Here is a 19,561-nt window from a genome sequence, read left to right on the forward strand (position 1 = left end):
TTATGAAGAGTGATCAGATTAATTGCAATTAATTGCAAAGTCCCTCTTTGCCATGCAAATTAACTGAATCCCCCCAAAAAACATTTCCACTGCATTTCAGCCCTGCCACAAAAGGACCAGCTGACATCATGTCAGTGATTCTCTCGTTAACACAGGTGTGAGTGTTGACAAGGACAAGGCTGGAGATCAATCTGTCATGCTGATTGAGTTCGAATAACAGACTGGAAGCTTCAAAAGGAGGGTTGGAGTCATTGTTCTTCCTCTCTCAACCATGGTTACATGCAATGGACACACGTGCCGTCATCATTGCTTTGCACAAAAAGGGCTTCACAGGCAAGGATATTGCTGCCAGTAAGATTGCACCTAAATCAACCATTTATCGGATCATCAAGAACTTCAAGGAGAGCGGTTAAGTTGTTGTGAAGAAGGCTTCAGGGCGCCCAAGAAAGTCCAGCAAGTGCCAGGACCGTCTCCTAAAGTTGATTCAGCTGCAGGATCGGGGCACTACCAGTACAGAGCTTGTTCAGGAATGGCAGCAGGCAGGTGTGAGTGCATCTGCACGCACAGTGAGGCGAAGACTTTTGGAGGATGGCCTGGTGTCAAGAAGGGCAGCAAAGAAGCCACTTCTCTCCAGGAAAAACATCAGGGACAGACTGATATTCTGCAAAAGGTACAGGGATTGGACTGCTGAGGACTGGGGTAAAGTCATTTTCTCTGATGAATCCCCTTTCTGATTGTTTGGAGCATCCGGAAAAAAGCTTGTCCAGAGAAGGTAAGGTGAGCGCTACCATCAGTCCTGTGTCATGCCAACAGTAAAGCATCCTGAGACCATTCATGTGTGGGGTTGCTTCTCAGTCAAGGGAGTGGGCTCACTCACAATTTTGCCTAAGAACACAGCCATGAATAAAGAATGGTACCAACACATCCTCCGAGAGCAACTTCTCCCAACCATCCAGGAACAGTTTGGTGACGAACAATGCCTTTTCCAGCATGATGGAGCACCTTGCCATAAGGCAAAAAGTGATAACTAAGTGGCTCTGGGAACAAAACATCGATATTTTGGATCCATGGCCAGGAAACTCCCCAGACCTTAATCCCATTGAGAACTTGTGGTCAATCCTCAAGAGGCGGGTGGACAAACCCAGAAGTTAATTGACAGCATACCAGGGCTGATTGCAAAGGTCTTGAAAAAGAAGGGTCAACACTGCAAATATTGACTCTTTGCATCAAATTCATGTAATTGTCAATAAAAGCCTTTGAGACTTATGAAATGCTTGTAATTATACTTCAGTATTCCATAGTAACATCTGACAAAAATATCTGAAGACACTGAAGCAGAAAATGTTGTGGAAATTAATTTTTGTGTCATTCCCAAAACTTTTGGCCACGACTGTATATGGTTGGAAGAACTTGAGTGGCCGCACAGAGCCTCGACTGTACCAGCATCAAACACTGTTGGAATGAATTGGAGCGCCGACTGTGAGCCAGGCCTAATCACCCAACATCACTGCCCAACCTTACTAATGCTTGTGGCTGAATGGAAGCAAGTCCCCACAGCAATGTTCCAAATTCTAGTGGAAAGCCTTCCCAGAAGTGTGGAGCTTGTTATAGCAGCAGAGGGTGGACCAACTCCATATTAATGCCCATGATTTTGGAATGAGATTGGCCAGGTGGAATTTGTACCATATCGCATACACCTCATCCTCTCATATTTAACACCCCCGATTCAAATAATCAGAACCTGCACTCATACCAGCCTTTGCCAGGAGAAATTTCCCAACTCGTATGTAGGGGCGGGAGCTAGGGGTCGATTTGGCATAGGTCACTCCTTGTTTACTACTTATTAACTTGTTTACCCAATGCTTACCTGCACCTCCTGTATTCTGTTCTCTGTTTTCCAGACAAAGGAAGTCCAACTCTTTCGGTATGCAGTCGGGGAGGGAGTAAAGCTGGCTATATGGGGGCGATGACAGACCCCTTAGTCCCCGGCGATGACCTTGAGGTCAAGGCATTGTGAAGAACTGGGTGGCCACGACCACTACACCCCTGCTCCGATGGTCATCCTTCTTCATCTATCTCAAGTTGTCAAAAGTGTGCATCTGTCCTCCACCTGCTTCAGGTTCCAAATGACAAACAAACCCTAATAAACACTTCAACATTGGCTCGCGGGGGAAAGACGTCCGGAGTCTTAATTACGCCAATGGGAAACAGAACAGACATCGAACCCATCTCTGCCTTATTCCACAAATACTCGTAACTCGTTCCATTTAACAAAAAATAAGTCATTACAAACAAAATATGTAACAGTATGCATTTTATTTGTACCTTTATTTATTGGCAATTTTTTTCTGTATTATAGCATGCTTTGAAAAGTCTCTTCTCTTATGTTTTATATTTTCCCAAATGGCTATTGAAGAAAAAAAAAGCAGTTTTTATGACTATATGATCCAACACTTGTGATTGGTACCGGAATTTCTCCATCCCACCAATGAGATTGTGCCTGGTGCCTCTGAAGCGCCTGAGTGATCCACCCATGCCAACCCTCACCACCCAATCAATAAACCTGTGTTGAATATGTGACATGATAATGAGCTCAACTTACTTACTTTCTTATTCTAATATAAAGCATAAGTCAGTGAATGACTTTTTGGGGCAGGTTCTCTCGGACACAGATTAAACCTAGTCCTGGACTAAAAAGCATGTTCAATGGAGAATCTCCTAAAGTTGTTTTTAGTCCAGGACTAGGCTTAATCTGTGTCCGGGAAAACACCACAGAGTTTGTTAGTCCTTTGTTCTGTTTTAAACACAATTGGTCCCTATAGGTTACATAGTGCAAATGTTATTATTTTAGAGTACAGCAGGCAAAACATGTTCAGCGCCTTTAAAATGACAAATTAAGCCTCAAAGGGAGGGAGCAAAAAAGAGAAGGAGAGTAGTACTTAAGATGAAGGCAATTGCTCAACATATTGGTATGCAAATACTGAAAACTATACATTTTGTCCAATTGCAATCTGACCTCAAGTGTCACTATATCTGAATATGACCTATAGTTCACCAAGTAAATCACCAAAAGGATGCATTAATACTATCTACACAGACACCTATGGTGCCCTGCAACTTGAGTGTTTATAAGAGGACAATACAGGCAGACAAGACCATTAGTTACAGTGTTATTACTCAACCACAAACACCTATATGACACAATGGTTACGGTTGCAGTTACTTCTTGGTGGGGTCGATCACCCTGCCCATGAAGAGAATGCTGCTGGTGGCCTGGTGGTAAATTAGGAAGAGGAAAGGCCGGTTCACGGTGAGCCGAGGAGGTAGACTAGCGAAGATGTTTGGGGCATGAGCATTCCCGGTGCTGCTGGTCTCGTCCACGATGATGGCCGCCTTGTGCACAACCTGAAATCACAGAATAAAGCTAAGAAAGTATTGTATGGTTAAGATGTCAGGAAAGTGAATAATGCTGCCAACTGGCCCCAGATCTGTTTGTGCTCTTGCCTACTCCATTGCTGTCCAGTATCCTGGTCAAGCCAATTGCCATTGTCATGACATTGACAAAGAGTGGCAAGGAGTTGGCATGATAGTGCTAATAGACAACTGGCAGCACGAAGCTGATGGAAGCCTAATGATGCCTTTGGAAAATGCAGCTTCCTTGTTTATTTAGATCCCCCATTAGCTTTTGGGTTCACAAAAAACACAACATGACAAGTAACAAAACACTGATAGACAAGGAAACTCACACAAATGTAAAATACAACAATATACAGTGCATTTGGAAAGTATTCAGACCCCTTGACTTTTTCCACATTTTGTTACGTTACAGCCTTATTTTAAAATTGACATTTTTTGTAAATTTTTTGGTCAATCTACACACAATACCCCATAATGACAAAAGGGAAAACAGGTTTTTAGACATTTTTGCAAATGTATTAGAAATACCTTATTTACATAAGTATTCAGACCCTTTGCTATGAGACTCAAAATTGAGCTCAGGTGCATCCTGTTTCCATTGACCATCCTTGATGTCTATACAACTTGAATAGAGTCCACCTGTGGTAAATGCAATTGATTGGACATGATTTCGAAAGCACACACCTGTCTATATAAGGTCCCACAGTTGACAGTGCATGTCAGAGCAAAAACCAAGTCATGAGGTCGGAAGGCACTCCTCAGTAAAAGGCACATGACAGCCCGCTTGGAGTTTACCAAAAGGCATCTAAAGACTCTCAGACCATGAACAAGATTCTCTGGTCTGATGAAACCCAGATTGAACTCTTTGGCCTGAATGCCAAGCGTCACATCTGGAGGAAACCTAGTACCATCCCTACGTTGAAGCATGGTGATGGCAGCGTCATGCTGTGGGGATGTTTTTCAGCGGCAGGGACTGGGAGACCCGTCAGGATTGAGGGAAAGATGAACGGAGCAAAGTACAGAGAGATCCTTGATCAAAACCTGCTCCAGAGCGCTCAGGACCTCAGACTGGGGCGAAGGTTCACCATCCAACAGGACAACAACCCTAAAAACACAGCCAAGACAACGCAGGAGTGGCTTCGGGACAAGTCTGAATGTCTTTGAGAGGCCCAGCCAGAGCCCGGACTTGAACCCGATCGAACATCTCTGGAGAGAACTGTTAATAGTTGTGCAGCGACGCTCCCCATCCAACCTGACAGAGCTTGAGAGCATCTGCAGAAAAGAATGAGAGAAACTCCCCAAATACAGGTGTGCCAAGCTTGTAGCGTCATACCCAAGAAGACTCGAGGCTGTAATCGCTGCCAAAGGTGCTTCAACAAAGTACTGAGTAAAGGATCTGAATACTTATGTAAATGTTTTTTATTTATTTATTCATTATGGGGTATTGCTTGTAGATTGATCAGGAATAAAACAATGTAAATCAATTTTTGAATAAGGTTGTAACGTAAGAAAATAAGGGAAGTCAAGGGGCCTTAATACATTCCGAATGTACAAACAATGCAAAAAATAAATACAATTTTTGTGTGTGTCCCTGCCGTTCCATGATTTTTTTACAGGTAATTTTACTGTTTGCTTGAGTAATTGGAGATTTTCAATGCAATTATGGCTCTGTATAAAACTGCGTTGCCGTGAATTAGTTTTGGACTTGGGAAGAGACCCCTGGTGGCATGTCTTGTGGGGTTTGTATGGATGTTTGAGCTGAATTTTATTTGATTATGCAGACAATCTGGAATTTGTCACAGTAATATTTCTCATTCCTAGAAGAGAAGCAGTTAATCTCTCGTTTAACCCTCAACCAGGAAAGACTGCCATGCATACTGTTGATGTTAGTTCTGTATGTGCAGTTAAGGGCAAGGTGTGCTGCTCTGTTTTAAGCCAGCTGCAGCTTTGCTAGGTCTTTCTTCGCTGCACTTGACCATATTACAGGACAGTAATCAAGATGGGACAAGACCAGAACCTGAACAACTACTACAGTTGGTTTGTGTAAAAAAATGCATAACATCTGTTTATAACAGACATACCCCTCCCCATCTTCACAACAACTTTGTCAATATGACTTGACCATGAGAATTGACCATCCAATGTTATACCTAGGAGTTTAGCTTCCTCAACTTGCTCAATGGTCCCACCCTTTAAGTACAACTCCAGTTGGTTTAGGTCTTCGAGCATTGGTATTCAAAGTCAGGGTCGGGGAAACTGCATTTTACATACATTTATTGGGTAAATGTATTTATTGGTTTCTTTTCATTTTGATAAGAGATGAAACTGTAATGAATTGAAGGTTATTTGTTGATGTAAAAATAGCATTGTATTTGGCAAAACACAATCCTTGCCATCATTTTACTAAGAACAGGCAGAAAACTGATTGGGGGGCTGTTAGAGCCGGCAAAGTGTGCTTTACTATTTTTTAGGCAGTGGAATTACTTTAGCTTCCTTCCACACCTGTGGACACATACACAGTCTTGTATAACTAACCTTGTGGGGACACACAATTCAGTCCCATTCAAAATCCTATTTTCCCTAACCCTAACCTTAACCCCAAAACCTAATCCTAAACCTAACTGTATCTCCTAACCCGAAAACTAACCCTAGCTAAACCTAATTCTAAACCTAACAGTAAAATCGAACCTTAACCTCCTAGAAATAGCATTTGACCTTGTGGGGACTAACAAAATGTCCCCAGTTGGTCAATTTGTTTTTGGTTTACTATACTTGTGGGGTCTTCTGGTCCCCACAAGTAAAGTTAAACACACACACACACTCCTTTATGCATTGGTTAAAGATAAAGAAAATAGCGGTGGCAATACAGTCTGCTACCGTTCTCAATAGTTTCCCATCAAGGTTGTCTATACCTGGTGGCTCATCATTATTGATAACTATAGTTTTTCCACCTCTCCCACACTAACTTGACCAAATTCAAAACAGCAATCTTTCTCTTTCATTATTAGATATTTTGTACAAAAATACTGTATGATGGTTTAATGTTGTCATTTCACTACTGAGTTTTACTAGTGAAATAGTCATTGAAATAACTGGCAATATCGAAAGGTTTTGTTATAAATTAACCATCAACTTCAATGAACGATGAAGATTAATTGGGTTTTCCACACATGATATTATTTAGGGTACATCAAAGTTTTTTTCCATTGTGTTTTATGTCATTTATCTGTGTTTGGTAATATAATGTATTCTTCTTTTTGTTAAGTTTAGTCACATTTCTCAATTTACAGTATGTCAACCAATCAGCTGAGCAGGCCGACGTGTTTTCCACCTCTTTTGCATAATTTCTTTGAACCATACAATTTTGCAATTCATCATCAATCCAGGGGGCTATAATAGTTCTCACAGGTAGTTACTTAACAGGTGCATGCTTATAAACAATTGGCATTAATACTTTTACAAATACTTGCAATGCTGCATCTGGATTCACTTCCTCACACACATCAAACCAACATACATTGTCTTCAACAAACAAATCCTGAGGAAACATTTTGTATTATCTCTTATAAATTAATTTAGGCCCAACATTTGGCACTTTGGATTTCCTTGTTATTGCCACAATGTTATGGTCACTACAGCCGGGAATGGAAACTGATATTGCCTTGGAGCAAAGCTCTGTAGCATTAGTGAAGATATGATCAATACAAGTGGATGTTCAACAGTCACTACAAAGATACAGAGCTCCTTCCAAACTGAGTTGCCGGGAGAAAAAGACAACCACTCAGGGATTTCACCATGAGGCCAATGGTGATTTTTAAATAGTTAATGGCTGTGATAGGAGAAAACTGAGGATGGAACAACAATATTATAGTTACTACAAAACACTAACCTTAATGACAAGAGTGAAAAGGAAGCCTGTACAGAATTTTTTTAAATATCACAAAAGACACATCCTGTTGGCAACAGGACACTAAAGTAATACTGTAAAAAATGTGGCAAAGGAATTAACTTTTTGTCCTAAATACAAAGTGTTATATTTGGGGCAAATCCAGGACAACACATCACTGTGTACCGCTCTCCATAATTTAAAGCATGGTGGTGGCTGCATCATGTTATGGGTATGCTTGCCATCGGCAAGAACTGGGGAGTTTTTCAGGATGACAAGAAACGGAATGTAGCTCAGCACAGGCAAAATCCTAGAGGAAAACCTGGTGTAGTCAGATTTCCAACAGACACAGAGACAAATTCACCTTTCAGTAGGACAATAACCCTAAAACACACAGCCAAATCTACACTAGAGTTGCTTACCAAGACGACATTGAATGTTCCTGAGTTGCCTAATTACAGTTTTTACTTAAATCTATTTGAAAATCTATGGCAAGACTTAAATGGCTGTCTAGCAATGATCAACAACAAACTTGATAGAGCTTGAAGGATTGTAAAAATAATAGTGGGCAAATATTGCACAATCCAGGTGTGCAAATCTCTTAAGAGACTCACCCAAAAAGAAAATAATTCCTCTGCCAAATGTGTTTCTATAGTTTGTAAAATCAATGACATTTTTCCTTTCACTTTGACTTTAGACTATTTGTGTAGATTATTGACAAAAAAGACAATTAAATCCATTTTAACCCCACTTTGTAACACAACAAAATGTGGAAAAAGTATAGGGGAGTAAATACTTTAACTACGGCTAAACGCATAACACGATTCAAATTCAGAAAGGTAGTTAGTAACCACATTTTTTTTTTACTTTCAAAACGTTCAATACAACAAACCGAGCTCTCCCTCGTGTCATACCGGATGTTCACACGCTTACCGGATGTGAACGTACAAACCTTTTTAAACGTACAAACCTTTTTAAATGTACTAACCTTTTTAAATGTACTAACCTTTTTAAATGTACTAAAAGATTAGTACATTTAAAAAGGTTAGTACATTTAAAAAGATTAGTACATTTAAAAAAAAAACATTTAAAAAGGTTAGTACATTTAAAAAAGTTAGTACATTTAAAAAAAAAAGTTTTTAAATGTACTAACCTTTTTAAATGTACTAACCTTGACTTGTCTTACTCTGGAAGACTGTCTTTACTGTGAATGAATGCATGACATTCTGAGAATAATGTTACCAAAGAAATCGGTTTGCCAATTTAACTTTGGGAAAGCACTGATAAATATTATCACATAATATATTATTATTTAATCACTTTATTATGATTTTGTAGCAACTCACTTGTATTCACTTGGGGCTCTGATGAGACACATTGCTTTGGGAATATTATGAAGCTTTTCATTTTCTGTTAGTAAAAAGTCGTGGCCACAAGTTACCAAGAACCCTTGGCCTTCAGCAAGATGCCTATTCCTGTCTTCCCTTTCACAGAGACAATTAACCCAAACAGTATAAAGTAACCACAGGTGGGCATTCAAGACGACGCTGGAAGTGGGATGCATCTAAAATTATTTTTAGTCCCCCACCCACCCCACAGTGGGTATCTATCACTCCTCCATTATCTCAGTCTAACACTTGAGCAAGAGGCCGTCAAGTGACATACAAACACACAGTGGTGGACACACTTATGGAGACACTGTGACAGACACGTACATGAGGGAGAAACACATTCACACTGATGAACAACACACAAATAGATATGCACACTCAATGACGGATACACACACACACTAATGGAGAAACACCAGCTCACACACACACACTGACCTCAGAGAGCCTCAGGCCCGTTTCCCCACCGATGCCAGAGAAGTCAGCACTGTCCTGGAAGACCTCGCTAATCCCCAGGCCTGGCAGGACCTTCTGCAGGGAGTATGACTGCTCCAGTATAAATCTAGGCAGCTGCACCTCCAGCCTTCTGCAAATCACAGGAAGTGACATCATAATCATTAGGAATGGGTCATTAGGAATGAGTGTTTGAACTTCTAAAAAAGCAAATGAGTAAATTATTAGAATATATACTCCAGCATTTGCTCTATCAGCATTGGCTTTATTCTCCAGCATTTTGGATTTAAGATCAAATGTTTTATATGAGGCGACTGACATCTTTTATTTGAGGGTATTTTCATGTCCCCAAAACATGCTAACCTCGCACCATTACCAATAACGGGAGGTTAGCATTTTTGTTGGGCTATGATATTTATGCCTAACTTTTTCATCAACTCCAATTCGGCTGGCGGCACAGAATATTATCATCCTAGTCCATTGTTGATTCATACTACAGTTTACTAAATAGCATAAATTACAGTAACAAAACCCATTTGGCTTCAACGAGTATAGGCCTTTACGCATTGCACTTCTCAAATAAAAAATACTATAAGCTCCCGTAAATTGTATTGTATGTGTGAGGCACGTTCTCAATAAGCAAAATATAGCCTAGGCCTACTATTGATATGGCGTTATAGGACTGAAATAATCTGAATAGCCTATGCTTGAAGGAGCACTCCTCTGGTAACCGGACAAGAGGCACTCTGGAAATGGTGACGGATACACGCCAAATGGAGTATGCATGAGTAGACCATTTAGAAACCTTTCATGGATAGGCTACTTAGCTAATGCATGGCCAGGATAAGAAAGACACCAGATGCTTTGGTGTTGAACCAACTTTCGTTATAGTAAGGTAAGGGTGGCCAACTACGGCTTGTTTTTTTCCACATTTTGTTACGTTACAGCCTTATTCTAAAATTGATTAAATAAAAATATCTAATCTACACACAATATCCCATAATGACAAAGCGAAAATAGGTTTTTCAAAATGTTTGCAAATGTATAAAAAAAAACAATAAACAGAAATACCTTATTTACATAATAATTCAGACCCTTTGCTATATGAGACTTGAAATTGAGCTCAGGTGTATTCTGTTTCCATTGATCATCCTTGAGATGTTTCTACAACTTGATTGGAGTCCACCTGTGGTAAATTCAATTGATTGGACATTGATTTGTAAAGGCACATACCTGTCTATATAAGGTCCCACAGTTGACAGTGCACGTCAGAGCAAAAACCAAGTCATGTGGTTGAAGGAATTGTCTGTAGAGCTCTGAGACAGGATTGTGTTGAGACACAGATCTGGGGAAGGGTACCAAAAAATGTCTGCAGCATTGAAAGTCCCCAAGAACACAGTGGCCTCCATCATTCTTAAATAAAATAAATTTGAGCTGGCAGACCCGGCCAAACTGCATAATCGGTGGGGAGAAGGGCCTTGGTCATGGAGGTGACCAAGAACCTGATGGTCACTCTGACAGACGTCCAGAGTTCCTCTGTGGAGATGATAGAACCTTCCAGAAGGACAACCATCTCTGCTGCACTGGCCAGACTGAAGCCACTCCTCAGTAAAAGACACATGACAGCCCACTTGGAGTTTGTCAAAAGGCACCTAAAGGACTTTAAGACCATGAGATACAAGATTCTCTGTTCTGATGAAACCAATATTGAACTCTATGGCCTGAATGCCAAGCATTACTTCTGGAGGAAACCTGGCACCATGCCTATGGCGAAGCACTGCGGTGGCAGCATCATGCTGTGGGGATGTTTTTCAGCGGCAGGGACTGGGAGACTAGTCAGAATCAAGGGAAAGACGAACAGTGCAATGTCCAGAGAGATCCTTGATGAAAACCTGCTCTAGAGTGCTCAGGACCTCCGACTGGGGCAAAGGTTCACCTTCCAATAGGACAACGACCCTAAGCACACAGCCAAGACAACGTAGAAGTCTCTGAATGTCCTTGACTGGCCCAGCTAGTGCCCGGACTTGAACCGGAATGAACATCTCTGGAGAGACCTGAAAATAGCTGTGCAGCGACGCTCCCCATCCAACCTGACAGAGCTTGAGGATCTGCAGTGAAGAATTGGAGAAACTCCCCAAATACCAGTGTGCCAAGCTTCATACCGAAGAAGACTCGAGGCTGTAATCGCTGCCAAAGGTGCTTCAACAAAGTACTGAGTAAAGGGTCTGAATACTTATGTAAATGTGATATTTCAGTTTTTTTTTTATCAGTTTGCTTCATCATTATGGGGTATTGTGTGTAGATTGAGGACAAAAAAACAATTTCATCCATTTCAGAATAAGGCTGTATAGCCTACATGGAGGGGTTTTTACGCACATCCAAAATAATAACAGGAGCTGGCTAAATAGCCTGCATAGATAAAAAGGAGGATGTCCAATCACTGTTTTGCTGCTGACAATCTACATATTTTATTAAAGCTTAGGTGATTAAGATTAATTTTAAAGCGGTCTCACATATTGATAGACTTGACTACTTGGTGAATGCATTGGGCATAATTTTCTGTTTCTAAATACGAGGTTTACGGGCACAAAGAGCACATCTTTCTTGTTCCATGTGCATATGGGCACTGTGTATCACAGCTGGATAGGCTGAGCTTCTGTAGTCAAAATCCATGGCATAACTAACCAAGTTGCCGCTAAGACCAGCTTTCGGTTGGTCTTAAACATCCCCACCAGCGCATACTGAAATTGGTACCTTGGCGCACGTTTTTAAGGACACACTTCAGATATTGCCACCCCTCCCACATCAGCGTGCTCATATAAGACAGGTAAATGACCAATCCTGGCACTAGGGTTTGGAAATTGAAGAGCGCTGGCTTTATCAGGTCGAAATCACAAACTAGCGTGCCTTTGAAAATTGCGCTGACTTAACACCAGACGAAAATAGAGCTCTACCAAAGTTAGGAAGATTTTTGGTCCAAATCGGAAGTTAGGTACTATATTTATTGAAAATTATATGAATCCCAGAAATTAAAATGGCAAAATTGGGTGCAATCAATTAGCTTAATTTCTCAGATCAAATTATATTTCAACAAAATAATGTTTCAGGAATGCTAATCTTATTTGTTTTTAACTACAGAAACGATTTCAGCACAATCTGATGCATTTTTAGGTTGAACGACCCATGAACTACATATAAGCAACCCATTCCATTGTTGTAGTCCAATCCAACCTACGTCCTCTTGAGTTGTTTGAGCCAGCCTTGGAAGCGTTCTCCCGTGATCTCCTCGTCGATGGAGGTGTAGTCCACGTCCTCGTCGGGCAGAAGCACCAGCATGGCGGCGCCGCCCGTCATGGGCAGCTTCAGGACACCCAGTTTGAGAGAGCGGTCGTACGCCAGGTAGTACTTGTCGGAGCGGAACATCATGGGAACCATGGCAATTTTGTACTTGTTCACGTAGAAGCGCTCATCCTGGGTGAAGCTGGTATTGAAGGTGAGGGCAAACTGGCCTGGTGAGAGAAACAGAAAAGGGAATCAAATAGAAAAGATACATGTTGCTGTCACAACTGATATACATGTTGATGTCACAATACCCAACCTCACTTACACACGAACAAGGCTGGGAGCAGCATCATCCACAAAGCAGTGCTAATAGAGCATTTGCAGATGTTAGGTGCCTTGTTCAATGCATCAACGGCAGTGAATGGCACCTGGAAAGATATGTTTATAAACAGACTGTGCTTACAATAATCTCATTCCCAGACACTTCTGCCCTTTGTGCTTCAGCCTGGGGGCATGGTTATGTTTACAAAAGGTCATAAAATACAGGTGTAAAATACTGTATAATATAATAATAATAACAACAACATTTGCCATTTAGCAGACGCTTTTATCCAAAGCAACTTTTTTTGCGTATGGGTGTTCCAGGTAATCAAACCCATTATCCTGGAGTTGCAAGCACCATGTTCTACTGAACCCCTGTGCCTACTCCTCACCTTGAAAGAAGACGGCAGTGATTAGCATCATCTGGGTCTGGGGGTCGATGGCGCTGACCACCTCCTTCACCTGCTCCCTGGTGTAGGTGGAGAAAAACTGGTTGATGGTGTCCTTGGCTGCCCCGTCGCTATAGTCCAGCCCCTGGACATTTCCTCCATACTTGGTCTGCACAATGTCTCGGTAGGTCGAGTCCACTTTGAACTGCTGGCGGGGAAGGATGCCGATACCCTGGTTCACAAACCCGCTCTGGGCCATGCTATCCCGGACACTCTGGAACAGTTCTGGCATAGAAAACAATTGAAAATGTACATTTGAAAAAAAAAATCTGACAAACACAAACAAAGAGAAAAATTATGGAAACAATACAGGGTCAGCCGCAGAGCAATGTCACTTTTTTGAGGTGAAGTGCCTTGCTCAAGGGCACAACAGCAAAATAATCTGATACCAGGAACTCTTCGGTTACTGATTCGTTTTCTCCTCTAGCCTGGGATTTGAATCCACCACCACCCTCCCACTTACTGGTCAGCATCTCTATTCTCTAGGGATAAATACCTGGGATCCTTAGGTAGTCGAGAGCATTCAGACTCAGGCCCTGAAGGAGTTGCTCGCGTGTAGAGCCGTCAGCGCCACTCATCAATGCAGCTAAACCCAGAGATACGGTGAATGGGGAGAGAAGGACGTTGTCATCAGTGGTGCTAGCAATGGCACGGTACAGCCGGGCGGCGAAGTCAGCATTTCTGGTGCTCAGGTCCTGGATTTCCACAGCGCTGGGCTCCTGTGCCAGGAGGGGCATGGCGAGAAGTGGGATGCACGCCAGGAGGGGGAGGAGTCTGGACGTCATGGTTCTTCCTCCGCTTTTCTCAGCTCGCAATGGAAACAAAATATACATGTTTTAAGCAAAGTGTCCTAAGCAAGTTAAGTTCAACACTAACACATAAACATTGAATTAGTCTAGCGTTAAAGGTATAGTACACTCCAAAATCAAAGGTTGTCTGACATTTTCATACAAAACAAATGGTGTAAAATCAATAATATTGGAAAAAATTTGATTTTGGGGTCCACTATCTTTTTAATATTTATATAATTATGTACGATATGTAATAGGCTATTAAAATTACAATATTTTATTAGGACAGTAAAGAACCTACATATTACAAATGATACATTTGATGGGCAATGCAGACAGTGCTACAGTAGCTTCGGGACCGCAACTAGGATCCTGTATATAGTATGGGATCCTAGTTGCGCATCATTCAGGTGCCTGTCATCCGAAATTCATTACAGCCCTAAAGTGTTCTGTTTAAAAAAACTGATTCCACAAAATAGGATCACTATTCTAAAAAACTGTCAGTGTCCAGAGTAGCTGAGTAAACTCCACTTCATAAATCTTAATGGAGTTGACTTGCGAAGAGTGTCAGCGGAGTGTACCTCCGACTACATCGAGTCGGTATCAGTTGATACTTTTTTAATGCGTACCTTCTACCTAAGTCTGTCCTGTGTAATTGCATTATTTTCTTTTGGTGCTGCAATCCGTCATTTTTGTTCAAAGGTCTGCGGCACCGTGAAAGTCATGGGCAGAGGCGTGGCTGAAGGACTCCGAATGCAGCACTATGGACAGCGGCACTGGCTGCAGCACAGTGGACAGTGGCACTCAGTTTAGAAATGTGGAAGGCTGCACTACCTTCAGCACCAGGCCAGCCAAAGACCGCGCCACAGCTCTGTTCACCCAACACACCTGTGCAGGATTACTAAATCAGCACACCTGCAAGGCATTCCCTAATCAACTGACTGGCACAAGACTGCAGGCTGGACCTCACTCAAGTGGAGCAGTTAGGAAGACAGCCAGAGCATGCCTACGCTCCCACTTCTGTAGTCGGGCAAACCTCACTCTTCCCGACAAGGTCCAATTCCGGCTTTTTTTTAAGAATATCCAGTCACTTCTGGGTAACAATTAAGTGATTATTTTAAATTAAAATGGTAAACAAATATATTTTAAAAACTGCTTCTTCGTAAAGAGGATTTTCTCAATTATGAATTTTGCTAGGAATGTCTGAGAGTGGTCTGAGTGGGGAAGGGAAAACTGAAAACTATTGGCAGAGAGATTTGGAACTCTTTCTTATTCGTCTATTATCTAAATTTACCACCTGCTGATGTCACCAGGCAGGCCAAAATAAATGTATCTTACACTTAAAGGGCGTTATCATTTTCACAATTTGACAGTATTATTCCAACCTCCATACAAAATATTAGGAACAACTTCCTAATATTGAGTTGCACTCTTTTTAACAGCCTCAATTCGTTGGCGCATGAACTCTACAAGGTGTCAAAAGCATTCCACAGGGATGCTGGCCCATGTTGACTCTAATGCTTCCCACAGTTGTGTCAAGACTATTTTCTCTATGCAGATTTTAGAATATTTGTATGAAAATGTATCTCCAATCAGATGGAAACCAATTATGTATATAAACCCTGGATTGCTGATGCTATGTATTGGACATTAATATAATAATAATAATAATATATGCCATTTAGCAGACGCTTTTATCAAAAGCAACTTGCAGTCATGCGTGCATACATTTTATGTATGGGTGGTGCTGGGAATTAATCCCCTTACCCTGGCTTTACATGTGCCATGCTCTACCAACTGAGCTACAAATGAATACCATCGAGAGGCTTTGAAGTCACCAGTTAGTCAGCCATATTGGCACTCCCCAGTAGGAAAAGTCCTCCATAGGAATGAATGGAATTCTACATTATTTCAATGAAATGTTTTAAGGACAAAATGACATATACCATTAGTCATCTCAAATATATAGACTTTAAGGAAATTATCTTTATATTGTTTTGTATGTTTAGCAACACATAACATAATTTAAAAGTATGCATTAAGGTGTCTGTAATATAATACATGTGGCAACAACGAATGAAGACATTAGTAAATGCATTTATAGAGCTTCCAGAGTGCCAAGATGGAGGCGTGGTGGCTTCAACACAGCGCCCCCTATCAGTCATCTAGTGTATAAACAAATCATTGATGGAAACCCAGCTACTGAAACATAAATAGGATGGGCTGGTAGGTTGTATCAGGCTCGTTGACCTTTATTAAAGTACCTTTTTGAATTGATTTTGGGGGGAGGTTTAACAGATTATGGCCCTGATCTTGGGAGATGGGGTGCTATTTATGTGCACATTCCAAAACCATTTAAACCATTCATGAATAGACAAATAGGCGGCTATTAAGCAAGAGTGCATCAAAACACCGTGATATCGTTGTATAAAATAAAATGGAACCCTAATCTAGCTTTAAAATGTACATCAATTTGAGTTATGGCAAGAGACATGGCAATAATATTATTATGCGTAGGCAATTTCAATAGCATGGGTGTAACGAACGGGGTTTCTTCACCGAAGATGATGCGACACTGAATAGCAACTCATATTTTAAAATAGAAAGGACGATAGAATACTTACTTTTGCACTAAAAAGCCTGGCTGGAAATTGATCAGGATAACGTCACAGATAACAAAAAATACGCCTGTGAAGACCTCCGTTCCGCAGGCAGGAATAAACAAGACCGAGCAAGAATAAGGCCATGAACTCGGCGATTTTCCTTCAAAGTAAAAGTCATGCAAAGAAGAATACAAAGAGTAGAAATTCGTACAAATTTATGAGGAAATGTTAGCAGTTTAACAATATGAAAACAGGAATAAAGTGAATCGCCTTTATAACACAAATAATATTATACTATTGACATTATCTTAACAGCATTATAAGTGATGATTACTAGATAGTTATCAAGGTAACAACAGTAATACAAATAAAACATGATTTATAATGCTACTATTAATAATAACAGTAATAACAATATTAGAAATAACATTATAATTATAATAATCAACTTTAGAAAACACTTTAAATCCCATTGTTAATTAGCCCATTCATATTGGACGTAGTACAATGGACACTCCTTTTATAGAGACACAACGTACACATAATTGTGTATGGTGCAATATATATTTTCAGTATGAAAAAATTATTGGATTTAAGCTGATTGGCCACTCTTTATGGGCCGCCAAATGAGCAGCGACACTCATCTTGGTGTAGACTCTGTGGATTTGGAAACTAGAAGTGCTCCTGAGTAGAATGGACCCCCATTTTACTGTGACACAAGCTACAGATAATTTTGTACGGTGCAATAAATGATAGTACACACACACACAACAAATAATGTTGACCATTTAGGCAAAAAAAAAAAACATATTATCTTATAGAAATACTTTGTATGATAACTAGTATGAAATATACAAATAATTGTGCACATTTTTCATCATTTTCGCACGAATTATTAATTTACAAAGTAAACAGGACGAGACATTTATTCTGGAGGATTCCAAATATCCATAACCCGGAAGTACATAGTTATTCTTGCCTGCTTCACAGTGGTATCAAAGATTTTTATAACAACGCCAGGATAGACCAGACCCTGTCGTTTAATGGGGAGCAAATTAATCCTAGTGCGCAGGACTAGCATTTTTTTTCAACTTTGGAAAAGTATAAAGTCTATAAAATGCAGTCCACTCTGTTTGGTACCGATTTTAGTTTGGAAACAGAAAACTGTATGGAGATCAAATGTTTTATCGATGAGAAAATGTGCAGAATGTCGGCCAAAGTCCATCTCGCTCCATCTTCTCCCACTTCCGGGCACTGGGCTTCCTCTCATAAACATATTTGCTAATTAATGGAAACGCCAACCGGATGCTTCACATTTATACATCCGGTGAAATATCTGGCTCATTGGTTGCAGTCCAAAGTAAAAGTAGACAGCCCATAGCCATAGAATTACGTTTTACGTCCGAGTGTACCTTAAATGTCCCTTGCCCAAGCGAGGGGAGTGATGATCGGTGAGGCAACGTCCTTGGTGGAAATCTTGAAGTTCAGCTTAAAAACAACTAACCTAAAGCTATGAATGTACCTAGCTAGCTACAGTTACCCATAGCTGGCTAGATAGTTTTATCATTTTAGTCATTTAGCAGACGGTCTTATCCAGAGCAACTTACAGTAGTGAATGCATACACTTCATACATTTTTTTCTCCGTACTGGTCACCCGCGGGAATCGAACCCAGAACCCTGGCGTTGCAAACACCATGCTCTACCAACTGAGCCCAACGGCACAGTTTGGTAATTTATTCGAATACATTTCAGAATTTATAAAAAATATGTGTATGAAGCGAGCTAAGTGTTATGGGCTCATCACTATGAGACTATGCCAATTTTCCATCATATATATAGTGCGCTAAAATATATATATATTTTAGCAAGCTAACGTCATAATTTTGTCTGCCGCCCAAAATGCAGTTAGACACGTGACGACAGTTTGCGTTGAATTGTGAGTCATATCAACCTCACAAGTGGAGGGCCGAGGCTGCAACGTTTGTGAATTGGACTTCCACATAAGATGGCAATCAAACTGCATCGGGTTTGACTGGGATTCCCGGAAGGGAAAGTGGCTAGGAAGAGGGCTGAGGGGTAAACATAACGTGTTAGGACTGCAGCAATCAGGGCGGGGTTTGGGGTTTTACAAATCAACCACTTTTCTTTAGATGTTAATTTTCTCGAAATCTAAAGGCACAACCTAGATTCGAACCAATGACTTAAGCTGTTGAACATATTATCACTCCAACCTCATGAAAGTGACAAACTGACAAGTTTACATTTTTGTCAAAAACGACTTTATATTGAAGGAGTGCCTTTGATTCGACGGCCTGCACATGCGTAGTTCGGCCCGAGACGACCGTTAGACGCGAAGACTTGTTCATGTGCATGAGCTTAGCTAGACAACACCGCTTACAAGTGTGATTGGGGATTTCGATAGGCTAAAACTGATTCTCCAATCTTCATACTGTACCGTCTTTGGTGGTACCTTCACCTATTGAGTTTTCAAACCTGTCTTTTATACTGGATAGCTAGTAGCCAATAGCTAGCTTTTGGAACGAAAGAACAGTTTAATAGTATTGTTTTTATTTATCACCACCGAACATGGAAATAGAGTGCAGAGGAGTGGAAGTAATTTAGCTATTCATTGTATTAATTGGAACTGTAGAGTTGCTATTTTCTAGAGTATTCTTGTCAATTAACTCGTGACATTACTGGATTACTCATTATATTAATAAAGTCAAATTTAATCAACAAATACTATAGTCAGTTTTAAAAGGTTTAAGAGTACAAGACTGTAAGATATGTAAATCACCATGAATCCAATGTTTACCACTGCATTTTAAACAAATAGGAGAATGATTAAATTAGCATTATTTTGGGTTATAGAAGAGCTGCAGCACCCCTGATAAATTGAATACATTTGCCAAAGTTATATAATTACTGCTGACTGTTCAGAAAGAAATGTAATAATTCAGAATAGCC

At 40.6% G+C, this 19,561-nt stretch overlaps 2 protein-coding genes across 7 annotated transcripts in view; one reads left to right on the forward strand and one right to left on the reverse strand.

Annotated features, from left to right (window-relative positions):
• The window catches only part of ppp4r4 (protein phosphatase 4, regulatory subunit 4), a 140,626-nt gene extending 138,049 nt beyond the window's left edge, over positions 1–2,577 (forward strand). For all 6 annotated transcript variants that reach the window (XM_029733387.1, XM_029733385.1, XM_029733386.1 and 3 more), the window contains one exon: positions 1,902–2,577. In XM_029733387.1, the coding sequence (XP_029589247.1) occupies positions 1,902–1,947 (46 nt within the window). In that variant the 3' untranslated portion in view covers positions 1,948–2,577. The remainder of the gene's footprint in view (positions 1–1,901) is intronic.
• Positions 2,298–16,759, reverse strand: serpina10a (serpin peptidase inhibitor, clade A (alpha-1 antiproteinase, antitrypsin), member 10a). Its single transcript, XM_029733389.1, has 6 exons — positions 16,615–16,759; positions 13,696–14,007; positions 13,143–13,424; positions 12,383–12,656; positions 9,133–9,280; positions 2,298–3,405 (listed from the first exon to the last, which is right to left on the reverse strand). Exons 2-6 carry the CDS (start codon positions 13,982–13,984, stop codon positions 3,220–3,222), a joined length of 1,179 nt encoding a protein of 392 aa, XP_029589249.1. The 5' UTR covers positions 13,985–14,007; positions 16,615–16,759; the 3' UTR covers positions 2,298–3,219.
• Positions 16,760–19,561: the final 2,802 nt, after the last annotated feature.

Source organism: Salmo trutta, chromosome 35 (assembly GCF_901001165.1).
Source record: "Salmo trutta chromosome 35, fSalTru1.1, whole genome shotgun sequence".
NCBI classification, from domain to species: Eukaryota; Metazoa; Chordata; class Actinopteri; order Salmoniformes; family Salmonidae; genus Salmo; species Salmo trutta.